Source organism: Poeciliopsis prolifica, unplaced genomic scaffold (assembly GCF_027474105.1).
Source record: "Poeciliopsis prolifica strain line A6 unplaced genomic scaffold, Auburn_PproV2 SCAFFOLD015, whole genome shotgun sequence".
In the NCBI taxonomy this organism is placed as follows: domain Eukaryota; kingdom Metazoa; phylum Chordata; class Actinopteri; order Cyprinodontiformes; family Poeciliidae; genus Poeciliopsis; species Poeciliopsis prolifica.
The window spans coordinates 445760-466944 of record NW_026562390.1 but is presented as its reverse complement, the minus strand read 5'-3'; the positions used below and the strand labels follow the sequence as shown (position 1 = coordinate 466944).

General features: G+C 37.9%; 1 protein-coding gene across 1 annotated transcript in view; it reads left to right on the top strand.

The window, feature by feature from the left end:
• The window catches only part of LOC129366343 (NLR family CARD domain-containing protein 3-like), a 74409-nt gene extending 60097 nt beyond the window's left edge, over positions 1–14312 (top strand). Inside the window, exons 6-13 of the mRNA XM_055040122.1 lie at positions 1457–1535; positions 1697–1922; positions 2042–3833; positions 7043–7216; positions 10520–10693; positions 11214–11387; positions 13351–13397; positions 13539–14312. Of these exons, the coding sequence (XP_054896097.1) occupies positions 1457–1535; positions 1697–1922; positions 2042–3833; positions 7043–7216; positions 10520–10693; positions 11214–11387; positions 13351–13397; positions 13539–13807 (2935 nt within the window). The 3' untranslated portion in view covers positions 13808–14312. The remainder of the gene's footprint in view (positions 1–1456; positions 1536–1696; positions 1923–2041; positions 3834–7042; positions 7217–10519; positions 10694–11213; positions 11388–13350; positions 13398–13538) is intronic.
• Positions 14313–21185: the final 6873 nt, after the last annotated feature.

Genomic DNA, 21185 nt, shown 5'->3' with positions numbered 1-21185 from the left:
AACTAAAAATCACAATAATACTGATTAACATTAGACTGAATATAAACTAAAGTAATAACAAAATGAACAAAATGATAATACTAAAAAATATCTAAAATGGCCTCCAGAATAAGAACCAAGAGCTGATAGGTATTGAACCTTGAAAGGCATACAAGTTATTGACTGTTGTGGCAGAGTTATTGTTAACGCTGTTGCCATATATCATGGAATAAATGGATTTGTTCACAAATAATTCATCTGACTGGAATAAATTTGGACAACAAAGAAGATCTCTGTGATTGACTTTACATGCAATCAACAGGTATAAAATTAGCCGCTCAGCACGTCTTAACAAAGCCGCAATGGATCAACGTTTAACTATTACTTACAACAGCCAGTTTCATCCTGGCTACCAATGACTGCAATGAAGTCCAACTGAATTGTTGGTGAATCAATGAAAGATCTGGGCCATGTTGTGGTGGCGCAAGGGTTTAGCACGCCCCATGTTCGTCGTCTGCCCTCTTTCCTGTCTGCCTACTGTCTAAAATACGAGCCGCTAGAACTACAAAAAGTATTTTCTTACATAGAGATTTGATCCATTATCTACAGAAATCAGCTGCTCTGTTCTCATGAAAACACCTTCATATCTTTCTCTCTGGATGTTGATGATGATGTTCTGTTGCTTCCTGGCTCCATGTCAGACTAACAGTGGATCACATTTCCACTGGGAAATACCTGGTAAAGCCATTCTGGTCCATCAGGACTTGGTTCCTGTGTGCATTGTGAGAGCAGTTCAGCAGGGAAGGAAAGCTTCATGATGTGGTTGGTGAGATCTGCTGGAACTCAACCAAACTGAGCTGATGTGGACCATCAGAGGTTCTGCTGGTTCTTAATGGGATCAGCAGGAACATTAAATCTTTACAACTACTTAGATCACCTGGTTCTCTGCTCACATCCAGATATCACTTCATGGACGTTTACCTTCTGATTGTCTCTGTGTGGAAAGATACAATGTGAGCTCACTGGATTCCAGGGCTCTACAGAATCCATTTTAAAATCCCACATGGACACACCACCCATATTTCAGACCTCCTCCATGTCCACATCACCTCAGATCTAGTCATCAGAACCTAATGGATGTCCCACACTGTCCTGAAGACCTGTATGGACAGAGCCTTCACTTCCACTGTCCCCAAGCTCAGAGAAACTGTCTCCACCAGCATCAGATCTGCTGAGAGTTTGGACTGTTTGGAGTCCAAATTCAAAATCAACTTTTTAAAACGGCTACTGGATTATTCTGGTGTTACTGGTATTTATCAGTGTAGATCATCTTCCGCTTTCTGAATGAATTATGTTCATGTGATGCTCTGTTTTTCTAAATTAAGGACTTTTAATGTGAAACTCCTTGGGATTTCCTCTGTAAATACTGCTGGATAAATATTTCCTGACTTCCTAATTGTTCCTGGTTCCTCCACAGAGTGGACCAGCAGAGCTCAAAGGTTCTCAGGGGTCCATCTGCCCAGCAGCATCAAATACAGCTGGACTCCATATTTATGGTCTGTATATGAACATCAAATACTTTTCCATGAGTTCTGTTCAAAGTCACCTTCATGCTGCACTTTGTAGACCAGAGGACTGTCAGTTTGTCCAACATCCATCTGGTGTTTGGCTCCATGATTTCACTCTGATGTTTCCATCATCTATTATTCTGTTCCAGCTGCTGGAAGACAACATTGTTACTTTTGTGAAACATGAGCTGAAGAAGATCCGGAAAGTTCTGAGTCCTGATGACACAGAACTTTCAGAGAGTCAGAGAGATGATGAGGTGTTGGAAGGTGATGATGAAGAGCAGAGGAGGAGCAGCAGAGAGGCAGTGATGAAGATCACACTGAACTTCCTGAGGAAGATGAAGCTGGAAAAGCTGGTTGACCATCTGCAGATCAGTAAGAGGATTTCTTCAGAGATTTGAAATGATAGATAAATTACACATTTGTTGAAGTGATGTAATCAAATTCAAAATATGATTTTTTCCATATCTGTTTTTGATATCTTGTTAATTTAGGACTTTTTGCTCCAGTTTGTCAACATAAACTTAAATCTGGTCTGAAGAAGAAGTTCCAGTCTGTGTTTGAGGGAATTGCTAAAGCAGGAAGTCCAACCCTTCTGAACCAGATCTACACAGAGCTGTACATCACAGAGGGAGGGACTGGAGAAGTCAATGATGAACATGAGGTCAGACAGATTGAAACAGCATCCAGGAAACCACACAGACCAGAAACAACAGTCAGACAAGAAGACATCTTTAAAGTCCCACCTGGAAGAGATCAGCCAATCAGAACAGTGATGACAAAGGGAGTGGCTGGCATTGGGAAAACAGTCCTAACACAGAAGTTCACTCTGGACTGGGCTGAAGACAAAGCCCACCAGAACGTCCAGTTCATATTTCCATTCACGTTCAGAGAGCTGAATGTGCTGAAAGAGAAAAAGTTCAGCTTGGTGGAACTTGTTCATCATTTCTTTACTGAAACCAAAGAAATCTGCAGCTTTGAACACTTCCAGGTTCTGTTCATCTTTGATGGCTTGGATGAGAGTCGACTTCCACTGGACTTCCACAACAAGGAGATCCTGACTGATGCTACAGAGTCCACCTCAGTGGATGTTCTGCTGACAAACCTCATCAGGGGGAAACTGCTTCCCTCTGCTCTCCTCTGGATAACAACACGACCTGCAGCAGCCAATCAGATCCCTCCTCAGTGTGTTGGCATGGTGACAGAGGTCAGAGGGTTCAATGACCCTCAGAAGGAGGAGTACTTCAGGAAGAGATTCAGAAATGAGGAGCAGGCCAGCAGGATCATCTCCCACATGAAGACATCACGAAGCCTCCACATCATGTGCCACATCCCAGTCTTCTGCTGGATCACTGCTACAGTTCTGGAGGATGTGTTGGAGACCAAAGAGGGAGGAGAGCTGCCCAGAACCCTGACTGACATGTACATCCACTTCCTGGTGGTTCAGACCAAAGTGAAGAAGGTCAAGTATGATGGAGGAGCTGAAAAAGATCCTCACTGGAGTCCAGAGAGCAGGAAGATGATTGAGTCTCTGGGAAAACTGGCTTTTGATCAGCTGCAGAAAGGAAACCTGATCTTCTATGAATCAGACCTGACAGAGTGTGGCATTGATATCAGAGCAGCCTCAGTGTACTCAGGAGTGTTCACACAGATCTTTAAAGAGGAGAGAGGTCTGTACCAGGACAAGGTGTTCTGCTTTGTCCATCTGAGTGTTCAGGAGTTTCTGGCTGCTCTTCATGTTCATCTGACCTTCATCAACTCTGGTGTCAACCTGATGGAAGAAAATCCACCATCATTTTTTTCTAAATTTTATTACAAATCAAATATAAATTATCTCCATCAGAGAGCTGTTGACCAGGCCTTACAGAGTCCAAATGGACACCTGGACTTGTTCCTCCGCTTCCTCCTGGGACTTTCACTGCAGACCAATCAGAGACTCCTACAAGGTCTGCTGACAAAGACAGGAAGTAGCTCACAGACCAATCAGGAAACAGTTCAGTACATCAAGAAGAAGATCAACAAGAATGTGTCTGCAGAGAAAAGCATCAACCTGTTCCACTGTCTGAATGAACTGAATGATCGTTCTCTAGTGGAGGAGATCCAACAGTCTCTGAGTTCAGGAAGTCTCTCCACAGATAAACTGTCTCCTGCTCAGTGGTCAGCTCTGGGTTTCATCTTAGTGTCATCAGGAAAAGATCTGGATGTGTTTGACTTGAAGAAATACTCTGCTTCAGAGGAGGTTCTTCTGAGGCTGCTGCCAGTGGTTAAAGCCTCCAACAAAGCTCTGTAAGCACACAGATTGTTAATGCATTTATGTTGATAGAAATCTGCTATTGATGAGGTAAATATATATTCATGTTTCAGTTTAGTCATGTTTCTGAGCAGCATACAGCCAACTAGCTCCACAGAGCACATCTGTTAACGTTCGCTCCTTCTCTTTTTGCAACTTGCACTTGTTACTGAATCAGGTTAGTTTCAGTGACTCGGGCGAGTCCCAAGGATGTTGTTTTAAATTTGGGCTAAAGCAACCTATAAAACATTTCCTACTTTACCTCCCCAGAATCAAACATCATAGCTATTTTACTACCATCAAAGAACTTTGAGGCGACTCATTAATTGAATGTCCACAACATCTTTTAGATTTTCTTTATGCTAAATATTTTATTAGTAAAGCTATATCAGTACAGCTTAATTAAGTAGCAGAAAGAATCAAATAAGTAAAATCAATCATCTAGCCTATCTGTCCCCAACGCTGAGACTAAGAACTAAAAAGGGAACCTTTGAGAGAGATGGACGAAGTTTGGTGTTTCGAACCCCAGAACTGGATCGATGATGAAGAAGGTGTTGCAGCAGGAGGAGGTGGATTGACAAAGGCAGGGATCTCTGTTGGTCTGATAAGCTGTCATCTCTGCATTGATGATGAGGTCACACAGGACTTGGGTCTTTGTCTTTGTCTTGATCTTCATCTTTGTCTTCATCTTTGTCTTTGGGGTCTGAACCCAGCCGAAGAGAGAAGTGCGATTTGAAGCCACATGTTGCGGGGCTGATGGGTTGGTCCCCGTGTGCAGGACAGTCTTCGTCCCTGTGGCCCTGGCTCTTCTTCAGCTGCAGAGTTCTTTGTCCATCTGGGTCTTGACTCGAAGCTGCCTGGAGGATCCAACCAAAGATTCCTGTTTTGCTCTCCCCTTATATAGGGTTTATACCCGCATTCAGTGCATTTTCATTGGCTAACACTGTTGCTGTGCTTTATTGGGTAACTTGTTTGGACAGATGAACTCATGTCATCTCTTCATCCATCAGGAGAAAAGGTCTTAAAGGACTTGTCCTGATCTCTTGGCTAACGTCTCAGGGTTGCTCAGTATTCCTCCCATGTCTCTGACATGTTTAAGTTGTTCAATAATCTATGTCCTAATAAGGTCTTGGTCATCTTTGCTTTCCCGTTAGTCCCCATTTTACCCCTAACCTTTCACCTACAATCTACCTCCAACACATCATCAGTGATCTTTAATAGCAGTTACATATTTTACACCATTTCAAGTTCAATGTCAAAATCACATTCATAACCCTTTTAGTTTCTTTGATTTAGCATTCATTTATAATTTTATGATAACCACAACTTATTATTCTTTTATTATTATTTGATACCAAAGTTACAGTTACTTGTTTTACTTGTACGTTTTCCCACAAGTGTAAGTAAGTATTGTCATAAGTACTTTACTTTAAATCTTATCTAATTACTCAAAATGTTTAGATTTCATCCTTTAAAACTTTTATGCTTTTAAATAAGGACTGGTCTCAGCTATTTTTATACAGCTGCAAGCTGGAAACTTACTTCCTCTTTTTCCAGAAAACCTGCTCTTCCTGTCTCATCTCTCTCTCTGACTACGATTTCTTATGATTAGATAGAAAAAATAAGTAGAATTAAAGCTAAGTTTGCAGGAGACAAAAACAACACACCCAACCAGATTTATTTTATTGCAGTCTGGGTCTACTGTTGGATCTAGATGTGATTGGTGTGACTTATTTTAAAGGTAACTTTATTTGTTGTTACTGTTAACTAAAATCTCCAGCATGGGAAGTGGGATGATCTCGGATTTTCTTGACAAGGGCTGAAACGATTCCACGAATGATTCGAGTATTAAAATTCCTCAAGAAAAATGTACCTGCCTCGTATAAAATATATATATTTTTTTCCCTGCACCTGGTTCCCGCCAGAACATTATTTGAGTTGCACGGAGCTCTGACTTTTGCCTCTGAGTTGTTGATGAAAGTTAAGTGTTGGCGGCATAACGTCCAATTTTCAATTTCGACCCTTGGGGATTTTATTGATTAATGATAATGCCTGGGGTTTTATCATTTCTGGGGGGCTAATCGACATCCTTTAAATGACTGGCAGCAGCATTTCTCCTCCAGGAGCTTCTGGTTCAGAGCGAATCGTGGGAAGAGCGATGTGGGACACTAACTAGCGCCATGTCTGTGAAATATTACTATCAGTAATGAATAGTGAAGGTTCAACAGCAAGAGCAGAACCAGCATCTTTCACTGAATTATTTATCAGGTTATTTTATCTTTCTGACCGTGATGCTGATCCAGGTGAGTGTTGGTAGTTGAGCTGCTTTACCTGCTGTCTGGTCGCTCCGGCTGTCATTTTGTTCCTGCATTGAGCCTCAATGTAGCTAAACTCCATCAAACACATGTTTATTAAATGTCATATTAGATTTCTTGTATTGATGCATTTTAACATGCTTCACCTCTGAGGTAATTTTCCGCTGCAACACACAAACTTCCCCATTCACTATCAGAGTGTTATAGTTCCTCATGACAGGATTTGCTGCTGTGCAGTGAGAAGGAAAGAGGAGATGAGCTGCAAACACAAGCTGAGAAGTGAGATTAATGTGATCGGCAACGGGAGAAGGTGATCAGCGATCAGTGATTCCACTTTTTCATGGAAATCAGCCAATTATGATCGATGGCCGATCAATCAACTCACCTCTAATTAATTCAGAAATATGTTAGGGAGGTCTAAGGATGGAAAAATATATTCTCTTAATTGGCAGAAAAACTTTGGGATTAAATGGACTGTACAACTTTGCAAACAGCAGCCCATTAAAACATTAGGATTCTTTCACCTGGTGCTTAATGTACCTAGAAAACCAAACCATCTACTGGTATTTACTGATTATTTATCGGTACATTGTTTCCTAGTCTGCTGCTAGCAGGTGATGAGTAAAAGAGAGACTGACTCTTGTTAGTGACTGAATTAATGCAGTTTATTGTAGATTTTAATATTTCTCTCTCCAGTGTCCTTGTTGCCTTTAGTTCAGTTCTTCAAGTCTTGAGTCCCAACTATAGAATAAACCAATTCAAATAAAAATATCATAAAGTTTTGAAAAATATGACCTATTCTTCAATCAGTCCAAGAAGAATATTATTGACTGTAAAGTAACACAAACATTTGATGGATTAATAACATATTTTCCTCCCTGTCTCCTCAGACTGAGTGGCTGTAACCTCTCAGAGAGAAGCTGTGAAGCTCTGTCCTCAGTTCTCAGCTCCCAGTCCTCCAGTCTCAGAGAACTGGACCTGAGTAACAACAACCTGCAGGATTCAGGAGTGAAGCTTCTCTCTGCTGGACTGAAGAGTCCAAACTGCAACCTGGAAACTCTCAGGTAAAATCTTCTCAATCCTGGTGAAACCAGATTTCTGTCCATTACCTGCTATAAGATATTATGTAAATTTTATTTCAGTATCAGATTATAACATCAATAGATGTCTGACTGTGATGAGGCTAATCATGCTAAGTCTTGACACATAAACTCAGCTGGTTTTCATTTATTCCAGGCTGAAAGAACCAAGAAGAGAATGTAGAAAGATGGAGATCAGGCTTTAACTGTTAGTGTAACGCTGGACACTTGACAGATTGTTGCATCATCAGAATACAAAAGAAGCATTAATGCAGATTCTTCCTCCAACCAGTTGTTAGACTTTCTCATCCATTTTACAAATGACAAATTTTTATTTTTATTACCTACAGAATGAAATAGAATTTTATTACCAAATTATTTTATTAACAGGTGAATCTCCAGTTTCTTGAGTGTTTTCCTCACACAAAAATATCCAGTTCAGTCCTTGGTTTCTACCTCCATGTTCTCATTTTCTCATCATGTGATGAATTGTGTGTCTGCAGCTTATCAGGCTGTTTGGTCTCAGAGGAAGGCTGTGCTTCTCTGGCCTCAGCTCTGACCTCTAACCCCTCCCATCTGAAAGAGTTGGACCTGAGCTACAATCATCCCGGAGACTCAGGAGTGAAGCTGCTGTCGGCTGGACTGAAGGATCCACACTGGAGACTGGAAGCTCTCAGGTATGGAGGAACCTGCTGCAGGAGCAGAGAAGGTCTGATAGAGGAGGAAGAGGGAGAAATGTCTTTAGTCAGTCTGCTGGAAACATTTAGTTTGAAGATTAAATGTTTGTTTCCAATTGAAATATTTAGTCTGAAACTGTGATATTGATAAATGAATGAATAACTTGGTGAAAATATAACGAGATTCTGAAACTGCTGCTGTCTCTTATGACAGTTAAATAAATCAATTATTACTGTGGTTTAATCCCACCGGCAAAAATTGTTGCCAGACATTTTTTCTAACTTCTAGAAGCTTTAAATTAATTGTTTTGACATTTGGCAACTACGAAAAGTTTTAAAATAAAATAATAGTGTGTCCACTCTAAGCAATATCAATTTCATTTTATCCAGTGTGAAAGGTCATATGACCAAATCTTTTTGCGTGACACTAAACATAAATGTCTGTCACAAACCTGTACCAGAGGAAGTCAGTACAATATTTAAATAAACAAATATAAATAAATATTTAAACATATGTTCTTCCAAATGTCTTCTACTGATGTATCAAGAAAATTACATCCCTTCATTCATATGTTGATCATAAGAAGAGTGAATGTAAGCGTGGCAGCAATGGTTGGCTGTAGCATAAACAGCATTATGCTATGCATTCATTGGTTTGCTGTTTAATCTATCTCTTGTTTCCACACAGCTTAAAACCATCAGATATTTTAGATCTTCTAGATCTGAAGGAACCTCAAATGATATCTTCTACATCCCTGTCATTCCCACAGTTGAACTCCTCCCCAAAACCTGATACTTTCCACAAAGTTTGCTCTTTGCACTGAATAACTGCTACAAGATGAAGCCACTGAAACTAGTTTACGGCAAGGCTGAGGTGCAGTGCTTGGTCTGGTGGAACAGGGAAAATGTTCTCCAAGATGAACATTTATTCATTCTAACATTTTTACATGACCTTGACCCCATTTGATGAAACATTTTCATTTACATTACCAAAATAAAATGTATTAATTCTAGGGATGCTCCAATGAAGTTTATTGCTGGTGATTCCGATACCGATCACCCATGAGGTCGATCTCTGCCGATCACCTGAATTGGTTATTTATTTTTCAAGTTCATTATAAATGACACTATGTGATGTGGCAAAATGAAAAAGTCATCTGGTAATAAATTCACCTAATTAACATAAACATGCAATAGAGCAGCTACTCAGTCAAATGACAACTGAAAAACCAACCAGTTAAGAAATATTTAACAGTGAAGTTCTCTGTACCCTAAACTATACATGAGTCAAATAAGTCTCACAACACTGTCTACATAAAATAATGTCCAGTAAAAGGGAAACATTCATTCAAAGTCAAATGCAGGTTGCATCAAAATAAACAATCCTGAGTTACTAAATCTAAACTTCCTGAGAGCAGCTAAGATTAATGCTGGTTCTGATATATTTGAGTAATTCTGCAGAAAACAGGAGGAGGGAGAGGAGGTCAATTATCACTATTTTTTCTTTCAGAAATTATGTCTGATGTTTGAACATGGCGACAGTTTTAATATATGAATTTTTGTTGACGTCATCGTTTACATGACCTGCTGTGGCTTTAAGCAGTGTGAGAGTTCACTGCAGGTGGAGGTTTAGCGTTGCCATGTCTGTGAAATATTTCAATATGGAGAGACTCAGACAGAGAAAAGGGAAACCATTAGAGTTTATTGACATACAAAATTAGAATCTTTTGGCACTTGGGCACCGGCTGAGGTCATCAATTATCGCAAACTTTGCGATGGGTTTGGATGAGCATTCTGTATTCTACAAGGAACGTCATCCCCCAAAAAGAGGTCAAAGCCCGGGCCTCGGCCAGAGAGTCGGAGACAGAAAGCACAAAAGGAGATGAGGTGCGCTGGCTTAGCTTGAGAGGTTAGAACCAAACTGAGGGAGGTGACGTGACAGTGCCAGGCTCGAGAGAGCAATCAGATACTGCTAGGACCGATGTCCCCCAAAATAAGGCAGAGGCCGGAGGATAGATGATGGAAAAGTAAAGGGGGAGAGGAGTTGTTCTGACTTAGCCTACAGGATTAGATTCAAACAGAAGGAGATGATGTGACAGTAATGGGACGAGAAGAGAGAGAAGTGAGGGCAAAGGTCAGCAGGGGACAAAGTGAGGAAAAGGGACATAGAATGCAGAGCAGCAACAAACTTTGGGATTAAATGGACTGTACAAGTTAGCAAACAGCAGCTCATTAAAACATTAGGATTCTTTCACCTGGTGCTTAATGTACCTAGGAAACCAAACCATCTACTGGTATTTACTGATTATTTATCGGTACATTGTTTCCTAGTCTGCTGCTAGTAAAAGAGAGACAGACTCTCATCAGCAACTGAATTAATGGAGTTTATTGTCGATTTTAATATTTCTCTCTCCAGTGTCCTTGTTGCCTGTAGTTCAGTTCTTCAAGTCTTGAGTCCCAACTATAGAATAAATCAGTTCAAAATAAAGATATCATAAAGTTTTGAAAAATATGACCTATTCTTCAATAAATCCAAGAAGAATATTGTTGACTGTAAAGTAACACAAACATTTGATGGATTATTAACAGATTTTCCTCCCTGTCTTCTCAGACTGAGTGGCTGTAACCTCTCAGAGAGAAGCTGTGAAGCTCTGTCCTCAGTTCTCAGCTCCCAGTCCTCCAGTCTCAGAGAACTGGACCTGAGTAACAACAACCTGCAGGATTCAGGAGTGAAGCTTCTCTCTGCTGGACTGAAGAGTCCAAACTGCAACCTGGAAACTCTCAGGTAAAATGTTCTCAATCCTGGTGAAACCAGATTTCTGTCCATTACCTGCTATAAGATATTATGTAAATTTTATTTCAGTATCAGATTATAACATCAGTAGATGTCTGACTGTGATGAGGCTAATCATGCTAAGTCTTGACACATAAACTCAGCTGGTTTTCATTTATTCCAGGCTGAAAGAACCAAGAAGAGAGGAATGTAGAAAGATGGATATCAGGCTTTAACTGTTAGTGTAACGCTGGACACTTGACAGATTGTTGCATCATCAGAATACAAAGAAGCATTGTTGCAGATTCTTCCTCCAACCAGTTGTTAGACTTTATCATCCATTTTACAAATGACAAATTTAGATTTTTATTACCTACAGAATTCAGTAAAGTTTTACCATTTCATGATATTAATATTATAGTTTAATATAATTTTTTGTGTGTTTTCCTCTTGTGAAAATATCCAGTTCAGACCTTGGTTTCTACCTCCATGTTGTCATTTTCTCATCATGTGATGAATTGTGTGTCTGCAGCTTATCAGGCTGTTTGGTCTCAGAGGAAGGCTGTGCTTCTCTGGCCTCAGCTCTGACCTCCAACCCCTCCCATCTGAAAGAGTTGGACCTGAGCTACAATCATCCAGGAGACTCAGGAGTGAAGCTGCTGTCGGCTGGACTGAAGGATCCACACTGGAGACTGGAAGCTCTCAGGTATGGAGGAACCTGCTGCAGGAGCAGAGAAGGTCTGATAGAGGAGGAAGAGGGAGAAATGTCTTTAGTCAGTCTGATGGGAAACATTTAGGTTGAAGATTAAAATTTATTATGCTAATTCAGTATTTGGCTTGTATTTATTACAGTTAAATTATAAATATTGCTAATAATTTTGACTATGTAAGTTTGCAAACTACATACAATTAAAAACTATAAGAATCTTCCACATGTTTCTGAATAAACCTGGGAAACCAACCCATCTACTGTAACCACAATAACATGGTATTCAGAGCAGCAGGGGGCCAAATATAGCTCCATGTGGAACCAAGAGGCTGGAGAGAGAAAATCAGTTGAAACTGTTTCCTATCAGAGTTCAGTTTGTCTCTCTGTCTTCACAAACCAGGAGCATCATGGGCTGGGCGGGGCTTCCACTGATGGATCTACTGAGGAAATACAAGAAGCTGATTGGCTGATGGACAGGAAGTTAAAATATGAAGATTAATAACATCATAAATCAGATACTATTGGTGTTGTGTATAGATGTAGTGCTGGATCACATGGTGTTATTAGTGATTATAGATCAGCTGTTGCTCACCTGGTGACTTTAGTCAGTGATGATGGAGGAGGTTTAGTTTTTACTGATCACTTTAAGCTTCAATGTTTTTATCTCTGATCTTTGTTTAAACCTGTTAATCTGGTTTTAATGCTTTTGGACACAAATATCTGTTTTCCACTGATGTTCTGGATCTTTGATGATATTGAGGAAAATAAAATCATCTTAACTGCAGATTGGATTTAAGTTTTGATCAGAGATTTTGTTTGACAGTCGCTAATAATTAGTAATAAAGAGACATGGCTGAGAGCAAATATAGATTTTAGAATCAGTTTAAATGTTTCAGTGACAGGAAGAAGAAACAAGAAACATAAATAGAGGAACTGATCAAGAAAGATATAATTATTATTAGTAACATGTAGTAACTTTAATGCATATGGAATATAATGGGATGGAAACAGAAAACTGAAAGTAACTGAAAGAGCAGAAGAACATTTAGAGATACGAACTGATGATGTTTGAATGATGGAAAGAGACAAAGATGTTGAAGGAAACAGATCAGTTCTTGATTTAACACTCGTGTTTAGGAAGATTTCAGCTGATTGTGGAAAATTCTTCTGACTAAGAACGTGAGGAGCCTGGAGCTAAATAGGAACTGGAAATAATAATGAATTTATTCTGATTCAACTTCTTCAAACTGTCACATCACTCATTCAGGAGTCTAAGGAGTTCAGCTGTTAGATTCCTATGATGATTTACTGAGGATAGAAACATTAAAACCATGTTGGATGGAGCTTCAGACCAATCAGCCCCCAGAAGCAAAGAGGAGAAGAAAAGCAGCTCCATGGTGATCAGATGGATGTTTAAAGATCTCAGAGTGAAATAAATAAATTCAGATTTAAAGCAAACCTCTCAACTTTAATGAATTTGTGTTTTAAAATATAAAACACATGAAAAATGAAGAAAACTATTCATAAGTCAAAGAGATTTAGAAGTTTAGTAGATCCATCTATGTGGCAGTTTATCTCCACCAGGGGGCGACATCTGAAAAATGATCAAAAGTATGAATGAAATCAGGGAATAAAATAAATCCCTTGTTTTCCAGAAGGAAGGAAGAATTGAAGTGAATGATGGAAAAAGTAGAAAATGTAAAAATGAGAGCAGAAACTGGTTCAGATCCAAAGTTCTGATAAATTTACTAGGAAAGATAAAAAGACAAGATCAGCTCATCCAGAACTTCTGCAGTGGAGGGAGGATTACTTTCACAAGCCATTACTGCAGCTGCTGGGTTCAGGATGCTGCTTCTTCTTCTTGGGCTCATTGTAAATGTGTGCAGCGCCACCTGGTGGTGCTGGTTGGTAGAGGAAGTGCTGAAAGAGACTGATGGTCTGACCCCCCTCCTCCTTTCAGGGTGGAGCCTGCTGGAGGCCGATTCTTGACTCCAGGTCTGAGGAAATGTAAGTGTTTTTCATCTGATTCATGACAACAAAGCAGCTCACATTCAACCATCTTCAAACTGTCACATCACTCATTCAGGAGTCAAAGTGTCAATAAATGATCAATAACTGCAGCTGGATTGTGTTTGTTCTCTCCATCAGATTCCTGTCAACTCACCATCGACACAAACACAGTGAGCAGAAAACTCAAACTGTCTGAAGACAACAGGAAGGTGACACGAGTGGAGGAGCTTCAGTCATATCCTGATCATCCAGACAGATTTGATTACTGGTATCAGCTGCTGTGTAGAACTGGTCTGACTGGTCGCTGTTACTGGGAGGTCGAATGGAGAGGAAGAGTTGATATATCAGTGAGTTACAGAAGAATCAGGAGGAAAGGGGACAGTAGAGACTGTTTGTTTATGGAATGAAAATTCCTGGAGTCTGAGATGCTCTGATGATGGTTTCTCTGTCAGGCACAATAACATAGGAACTGGTCTCTCCTCCTCCTCTGACTCTAACAGAGTAGCAGTGTATGTGGACTGTCCTGCTGGCATTCTGTCCTTCTACAGAGTCTCCTCTGACTCACTGATCCTCCTCCACACCTTCAACACCACATTCACTGAACCTCTGATTCCTGGATTTGGAGTCTGGTCCAGTTCTGGTTCCTCTTCAGTGTTTCTGAGCTGATTTGAGTCTAAAGAGTCTAAAGATTTTCATCCTGCTAGAAAATCTCACTGATTAAAAGATAGTTCAGTCTCTATTTGTCTGTTTCATTCAGAAATATATTTTCATGGATCCAATCTGTGTCTTGGTTAAACTTTTCTACACAACCCGGGGATTATTCCAGGATTATTCCAGGAATATTCCAGGATTATTCCAGGATTATAACTGGATCAGCATGTTTTCATTTTCCAGTCAAAAATTCACAATGAATCTCAGGATGTTTTTTTCTCTGATTTTTTCCTTTCATTTATCATCAGATTCTTTGAATTTACTGCAGTTTTTCTCAATTACTGGATATTTTTTGTTTCTGTTATCTCCTGTATTATTAAATTCATCTTGGATTCAGATGTTATTTTTTGTATATTTACTACAGTTCTATTTCATGTGTTTTATTGAACAATAAACACATTTTATTCATTTGCTGCTCATCCTGTTCTGTTCCTGTTTAAATGTCAGTAGATTATTTTTCAATTTTAACTCTGACTTGTAATTTACATTTAAACATTCCCATATTGAAACATTTTAAAATAAATTTTTATTTATTTTTTTTCTTTCTTTCTTAAAAATGTTTTCTATGTTTCATAAGTTTCAATATAATCTCAACAATTTCCCCCTTTTTGAAGTATTTTCTATATGGAAATACATCAATCAAAGTCCACTACTGCAAATAAAAATTCCGATGAACAGATTCATCATTGTACCTTATAACAAATCCTTAGTATTCAATGCTAAGTTTTCTTTCTCCATTTCACTGTTCCAGGTATCTTTTATGCATGATAGTTTATTTTTCTACATCCAACACCTTTAGTTTCGCTACTATTGTTACTGTCTTTATATTTGATCAATTAACCGAGTGTCTTCAAAGAATTGCTACCTATCATAACGTTTTGTCAAATTTCACAAGGTAGAACATTTCCTTTTATCCCCCAAAAGATGTTTCTAGTCAGTTCTTCTCCAAAATACTGTTCTCACTTTTAATGAAAATTAGCCTTTCCAAAATTAAATCAAAATCCCAAATTGTCCAATTTCCAAAAATGTGTCAATTTAACGTCCATTAATCAATTAATCCTGGATTTAAAATTTCTAAGCCTCAGTCAGAAACCAGGTTACTTTATCCACACGTTCTTTTCTTTTAAATCAAAGTAATTAGTTACTTTATTTTCTAATATCAAATGATTAATATGATCACTTTCTCAACTTCTGTGTACAATTTGTTTGCTATTTTCATTTTATTTTCTGATTTTATTCTAATCACACAAAGTCATACTATGTAATCACAAACAAACAATAACACAACAAACAAAACATAAAACATTTAGTCTCGTCGTGGTCAGTCACAGTCAGTCTATTATCTACATTTTTCTTTCACTCAAATTTGTTAAAAATTTATTGAAGCTTCAAATATTTTCCAAATGTTTTAGCTTTTTTTTAAAATGTTTTCCTGTTTGTAATTTAGTCTTCAATATTGTAATTACCATGTGCACATTCTAAAAAGATCACTAACTTTATTAGGGCCTTATAACAATTAGTAATTTCCTGCTGTTGAAACATGTTGTCAGTTTCAAAAAAATATAGATTCATTTCCTTTATTTTAGAATGATCTATTCCATTTTAGATGCATCAAAATACTTAAATACCACTGTCTCTATAATTTTCAACAATTTAAGTTCTCAACAAATTCCTTCATTGAGGAAATTCCTTAAATTTCAACTTACTTCCATAACTAATAGTTTAAAGACCTCTTAATTTCTTTATTTTATTTTCAGGATTGTTCGAATAAATTTGTTGTTGTTAATGTTTATCTTTATTAGTTTTGTTTACTATTTTGTTAAAGATCACTGCCTTTTCTTAAAAGAAAACTCTCACAACAAACATATCATTTATCTTTTAGGAAGATTTAAACCTTCAAGATGACTCTATTTTTTCCCAAAACACTTCACATTATAGTTTAATGTTCATCACATCATCTTACTCATTAATAATTTTTTAATTCGCAGAATTTTATGATGTTTTAACTCCCTTGCAAAACATAAATGGTTATAGATTCACTTCTCAACTTTCTTGATTTTTTGTTCTCAATATTCAGGGATCACTAGAACAACTTTTCAGAATTTCTCCATTGTAGAATCATTAAAAACATCTATTAATGTGTTCTTTGTTTATTTGATAATTCTTATATGAACAGATTAGCAAGCAAACAGTCTTGGCTGTGATCACAAATGTGGATAAAATATATTACCCTTAATATATTTTATATTAATTAATATATTATTATTTTATATTAATTTATATTAATATATTTTATATACTTTTCCTTGTTTTTATATAGTTCTTAGGTTCCTTTTAGTTATCAGCTTTATTGCTGCATTTGTCTTTTCTCACCAACTTACAACCTCCCCACAGGAGATTCATAACCAGCATTCCTAAGTTATTCTGATTTTATCACTTGAACTAATAAAACAGCCTTTTTCTCATCAAAGCATAAATTGAGACATTAAATTAGATAATGTCCTCTCAAAAGATCACAGTACCAAATTAGTATTTTCTTTACAGTTGTACATTAATATAAAAGTATATTTATTTTTACAAACTGTCCTAAAGAATTTTAACTAATGTTTGACAAGGTATGTTTACCAATTTTTTAGACCCAGCGTTTTGATGTTAAAAATGTACATTTAACATTTCCATATTATTTCATTAATCTCAATTAATTTGCTTGCTTAAACAATCCACTCTAAAAGAAAATGGTTCTTTGAACTTAGATGGGCCATAAAACAATTTTGCACCTCCTTCACAAACTTTCCCTCACCTTGTGAAAGGAAGTATTTCATGGCAGCAGGAGAAATCTGCTGTTTCATTCAGATTTTAGCATTTATATCTCAAATTCATCTTTTAACTTAAATTGTTTGGGGTACTTCTGTTTACATTCTTTAACCTTTTATTATGCACTGATGTTTTGTCATCAGGACTTGTTCTCACCTTTATATGACAGCTTAAGATGTTGAACTGATGTTTAGATCTGCTATTCAAACTATTTTCTTTCTGTTGAACCAGCTGCAAGATCAGGGGAATAAGGCACAGCTACAACTTCTGCCTATTGTAGTTCCTATTGTGCCTATTGCCTGTTGTTCTCCTGAACAGACCTGTTGCTTTGTCCTGCTTACTTTATTTTCAACATTGTCTCCTGTTGATTTTGTATTTTTATGTTTATCCATAACACTGAGATCATAGCATTAACTTTCTGTCAATCATTTGTGTCCCAAATATTTCATCTTTCATCTGCACATTTGGAGTTTTGCTGTTGCTAACTTTGTAGTTTTCTTTAGCTAAATATTTCAAACAAGGCTAAAGTTTTCTTTTATTGGGGTCTATTTATTAAGTTCTAGTTCATAATTATTTTTTTTTTCCTCATCCTGAAATTGTTTTGAAACAGAGTTATCCTAAACTCTAAATACAGCATTTCTCCAGTCTGCAATCAATGCTGAATCAGAGCTGCGTGGGGGTTTATTTGGGCAATCTAATGAATAATCACAGAACAGTTGTCCTGCTCTTTTGAGGACATCTGTTTTCTCCTGACTTTTCTATTTAGTTTCATTTTTGTTTATTATATACCTAATTTATAATCACTTGTAATCATGTCACTACATTTTTATATCTTCAATTTTTTCAAATACTGTTTTTCCCATTAATCAATTTTATTTCAAACTTTAATACCCTTCTGACATCAAATCCTGTAAATTTTAGCAAACTTTCCTGTATTTAATCAATTTCTATTTATCCAGAGAGTTACCTCTAGTTTATCCTGTACTTTAATTATCAATAAGTTCTGTAGATCTAATAATATTGATCCATTTTAATAGAGTTTTGTTCATTGTTAAAAGAATGTTATTTGTTAAGGGCTTCTCGCTCTAAAGTTCTGCTCTTTTTTTTATAATCAATTCATAAAATGTCCCTATTGTAATTTTTGTTTTTTATTTTATTCCTCCTTTTGACCTCATACAAAGTCCATCATGATGTTTCTCCTCATATTCTGGAGGTGAGGGCAACTCAGGGTATAATCTAGCACTCTGTTCAACATTCTTTTTAGATTTTTTCTCTCCAATCTCTCGTTTTCGTGCTACTTCTAACCAAAATTTTACATCACACCCTTCTTTGTATATATTTTTTTTAATTTGAATTTTTTTTTGTTTTATTTTATCTTGCAGTAGAATTAATTTCTGTATGTTCAGACTGCCATCAAAATGATACTTTGTTATCCATTTATCTAAGTGTTTTATTTTACACGGATCCTGATCTTTAATGAACTTCCAGTCGTTTGATTTGAGACTGTCTATTGGATTAGTTTTACTGATCTCTTTCCCCATTTTTTAAAATTTTTTAAATAAAATTTAGACCAGTTTCAGACTGATCCTTTGGACCTAGTCTGGCGAGGAGTAGCTGTATATTTTGGAGGTGCTCTTTTGATAGGTTGCAAAGGCACAGAGGGTGTTGCTGCTGCTGCTGCTTCCTCTGGCTCTTGCATATCTCCTGCTTGCTCAATTAATCCCTGATAGGGTCCTGGCATAAATTCATCATCTTCCCTTCTATAGAACAGCACTTTCTTTCTTTCTCTTCATCTCTTTCCTTCTCTGCCTTGTTCTTTCTTTTTCTGCTCTTTTGCTCTTTTTTCCCCTTCTTCTCTCTTATTTGCCATTTTCATCCACACTCCTGTTTGTTCATAACCTTCTTTATCCATCAGTTTTTATTTGTCCTTACATTTTTCTCTTATTTTCCTTCTCAATTCTGCAATGTTTGCAGTGCTTACAGTGATACTTAAATTTCCTTTCACTCTCACATACACACTCTGTTTTTTGTCACAGAATTGAAGCGCCTATTTCGCTGGACTCCGCCGTCCATTTAAACACGGGTATTAGTCGGGCCCCGTTCCCACAACAGGTGGGGTTTGTAAGATCTCAAACCACGTGAGGTTGCAAAATACCGAAGCAGGTGAAGTTTGTCAGTCTTTGTCCCAGTAGGGCTTTACAAGACCTCCAGGTAGGTAAGGTTTACAAAGCATCATTTTCTAGTTTTTTTATAATTATTTTTTTTCTTCTGTTATTTTTTATTTTTATCACTCTTTTATTTCTTCACTCTTTTATTTCTTCAAGCAGGGAACTCCGTCATCCCACGGACTTTAATTACTTCTATGAGTAAAGGACTCTGCCGTCCTCACAGAATTTAACTGCTTGTTTTAAGTTACCTGATAGTGTCTAGAATTGTCAGGGTTTTATTTCTTCACTTCTTATTCTCTATTTTATTGCAATATTCATCATTCACCACTTCTTTTTAAAAGAAATTCCTACTCACTGATATGTGTCAGTCTTCCCCTGGATGTCCACCAACCCCCTGGATCCCAGCCTGTGAGAAAGGACCAGTCCTGGAAAGGGTCTCAATACTGTGGCCACAGATTTATCCTGGATCTCACTCACCCGCTGGAATCCGTAGGGTCTCGGGACTCCGGCTCGAAGGACCAATTTAATGTCAGGTTTAAACCCCTAACATTAGTAAAACACTACCTGGAAAGAAAGACAGAACACATAAGTTAAGTTTTACTCGCGAGGAGAGTGCCCCAGAGACGTACATCAGTTACAATCTCCAACACACTCTGAGTACATCTTTTATTGTCCTTAGGTCACCCTGGTTACACAAGAGTCACAGCCTCTATAGGGGAAGAGTAACAAATGGCTGCAACTCAGAGATAAACACATTCCAACATACATAGTAAGAAAAACAAGAACTGGTTGCTGGTGCGACCTCTTGACCTGCACTACATAGTTTAAAGCCATCTGGTTGAGTTCTTTACAGCTCTTCCTCTTCCGCTGTTAAACCGACTCTTACACACACTTCACACCGGGCCGCACCAACTCAACAACAGACAAGAAACAACAATACATGGGATAACTTATATACAATTATTCCAACAGTCTGATAGAGGAGGAAGAGGGAGTCAGTCTGCTGGGAAACATTTACTGTGAGCTGAACAGTTAGGTTATTGCTCAAAGGAACAGTTTTTGTCTGTTTCTGCTCAGTTTTTCATCTCTGAATCCAAGCAGTTAAAAGAGAGAAAGATAAAAATATGAGATTCTTTCTACTTTGCTTGAAGCTGGTGTTTTCTGTCAAACCAGCTCTGATACTGTTTTTCAGACTAGATTTTAACTGGACTCTTTCTGTTAAAACTGAACCTGAATTCATTCATTTCATGGTGGATTGTAATATTTCTCTTGCCTCCTTGTTGTCTATTCAATCTTTCAAGACAGGAGGACCATCTACAAAATGATGCAGTTCACAATAAAAGTCGATATAAAAATATGTGAAGTAAAAAGTCCTTTCAATATTTCAAGAAGTACATTTTCACTAGAAATAAAGAAATAAATATTTGTGATTTGTTTAACATATTTTCCTCCCTGTCTCCTCAGACTGAGTGGCTGTAACCTCTCAGAGAGAAGCTGTGAAGCTCTGTCCTCAGTTCTCAGCTCCCAGTCCTCCAGTCTCAGAGAACTGGACCTGAGTAACAACAACCTGCAGGATTCAGGAGTGAAGCTTCTCTCTGCTGGACTGAAGAGTCCAAACTGCAACCTGGAAACTCTCAGGTAACTCTGGGCTCTTGACAAATTGCTGCATCTGAGGTGCAAAAAGAAGAATAATTATAGATCCCAGCAGTTTTTTCGCTTTCTGATTTATTCCACATGTTACAAATCCATCCATCCATCCATCCATTCAGACCTTGGTCTCTACCTCAATGTTCTCATTTTCTCATCATGTGATGAATTGTGTGTCTGCAGCTTATCAGGCTGTTTGGTCTCAGAGGAAGGCTGTGCTTCTCTGGCCTCAGCTCTGACCTTCAACCCCTCCCATCTGAAAGAGTTGGACCTGAGCTACAATCATCCAGGAGACTCAGGAGTGAAGCTGCTGTCGGCTGGACTGAAGGATCCACACTGGAGACTGGAAGCTCTCAGGTATGGAGGAACCTGCTGCAGGAGCAGAGAAGGTTTGATAGAGGAGGAAGAGGGAGAATTGTCTTTAGTCAGTCTGCTGGTTTTCCCA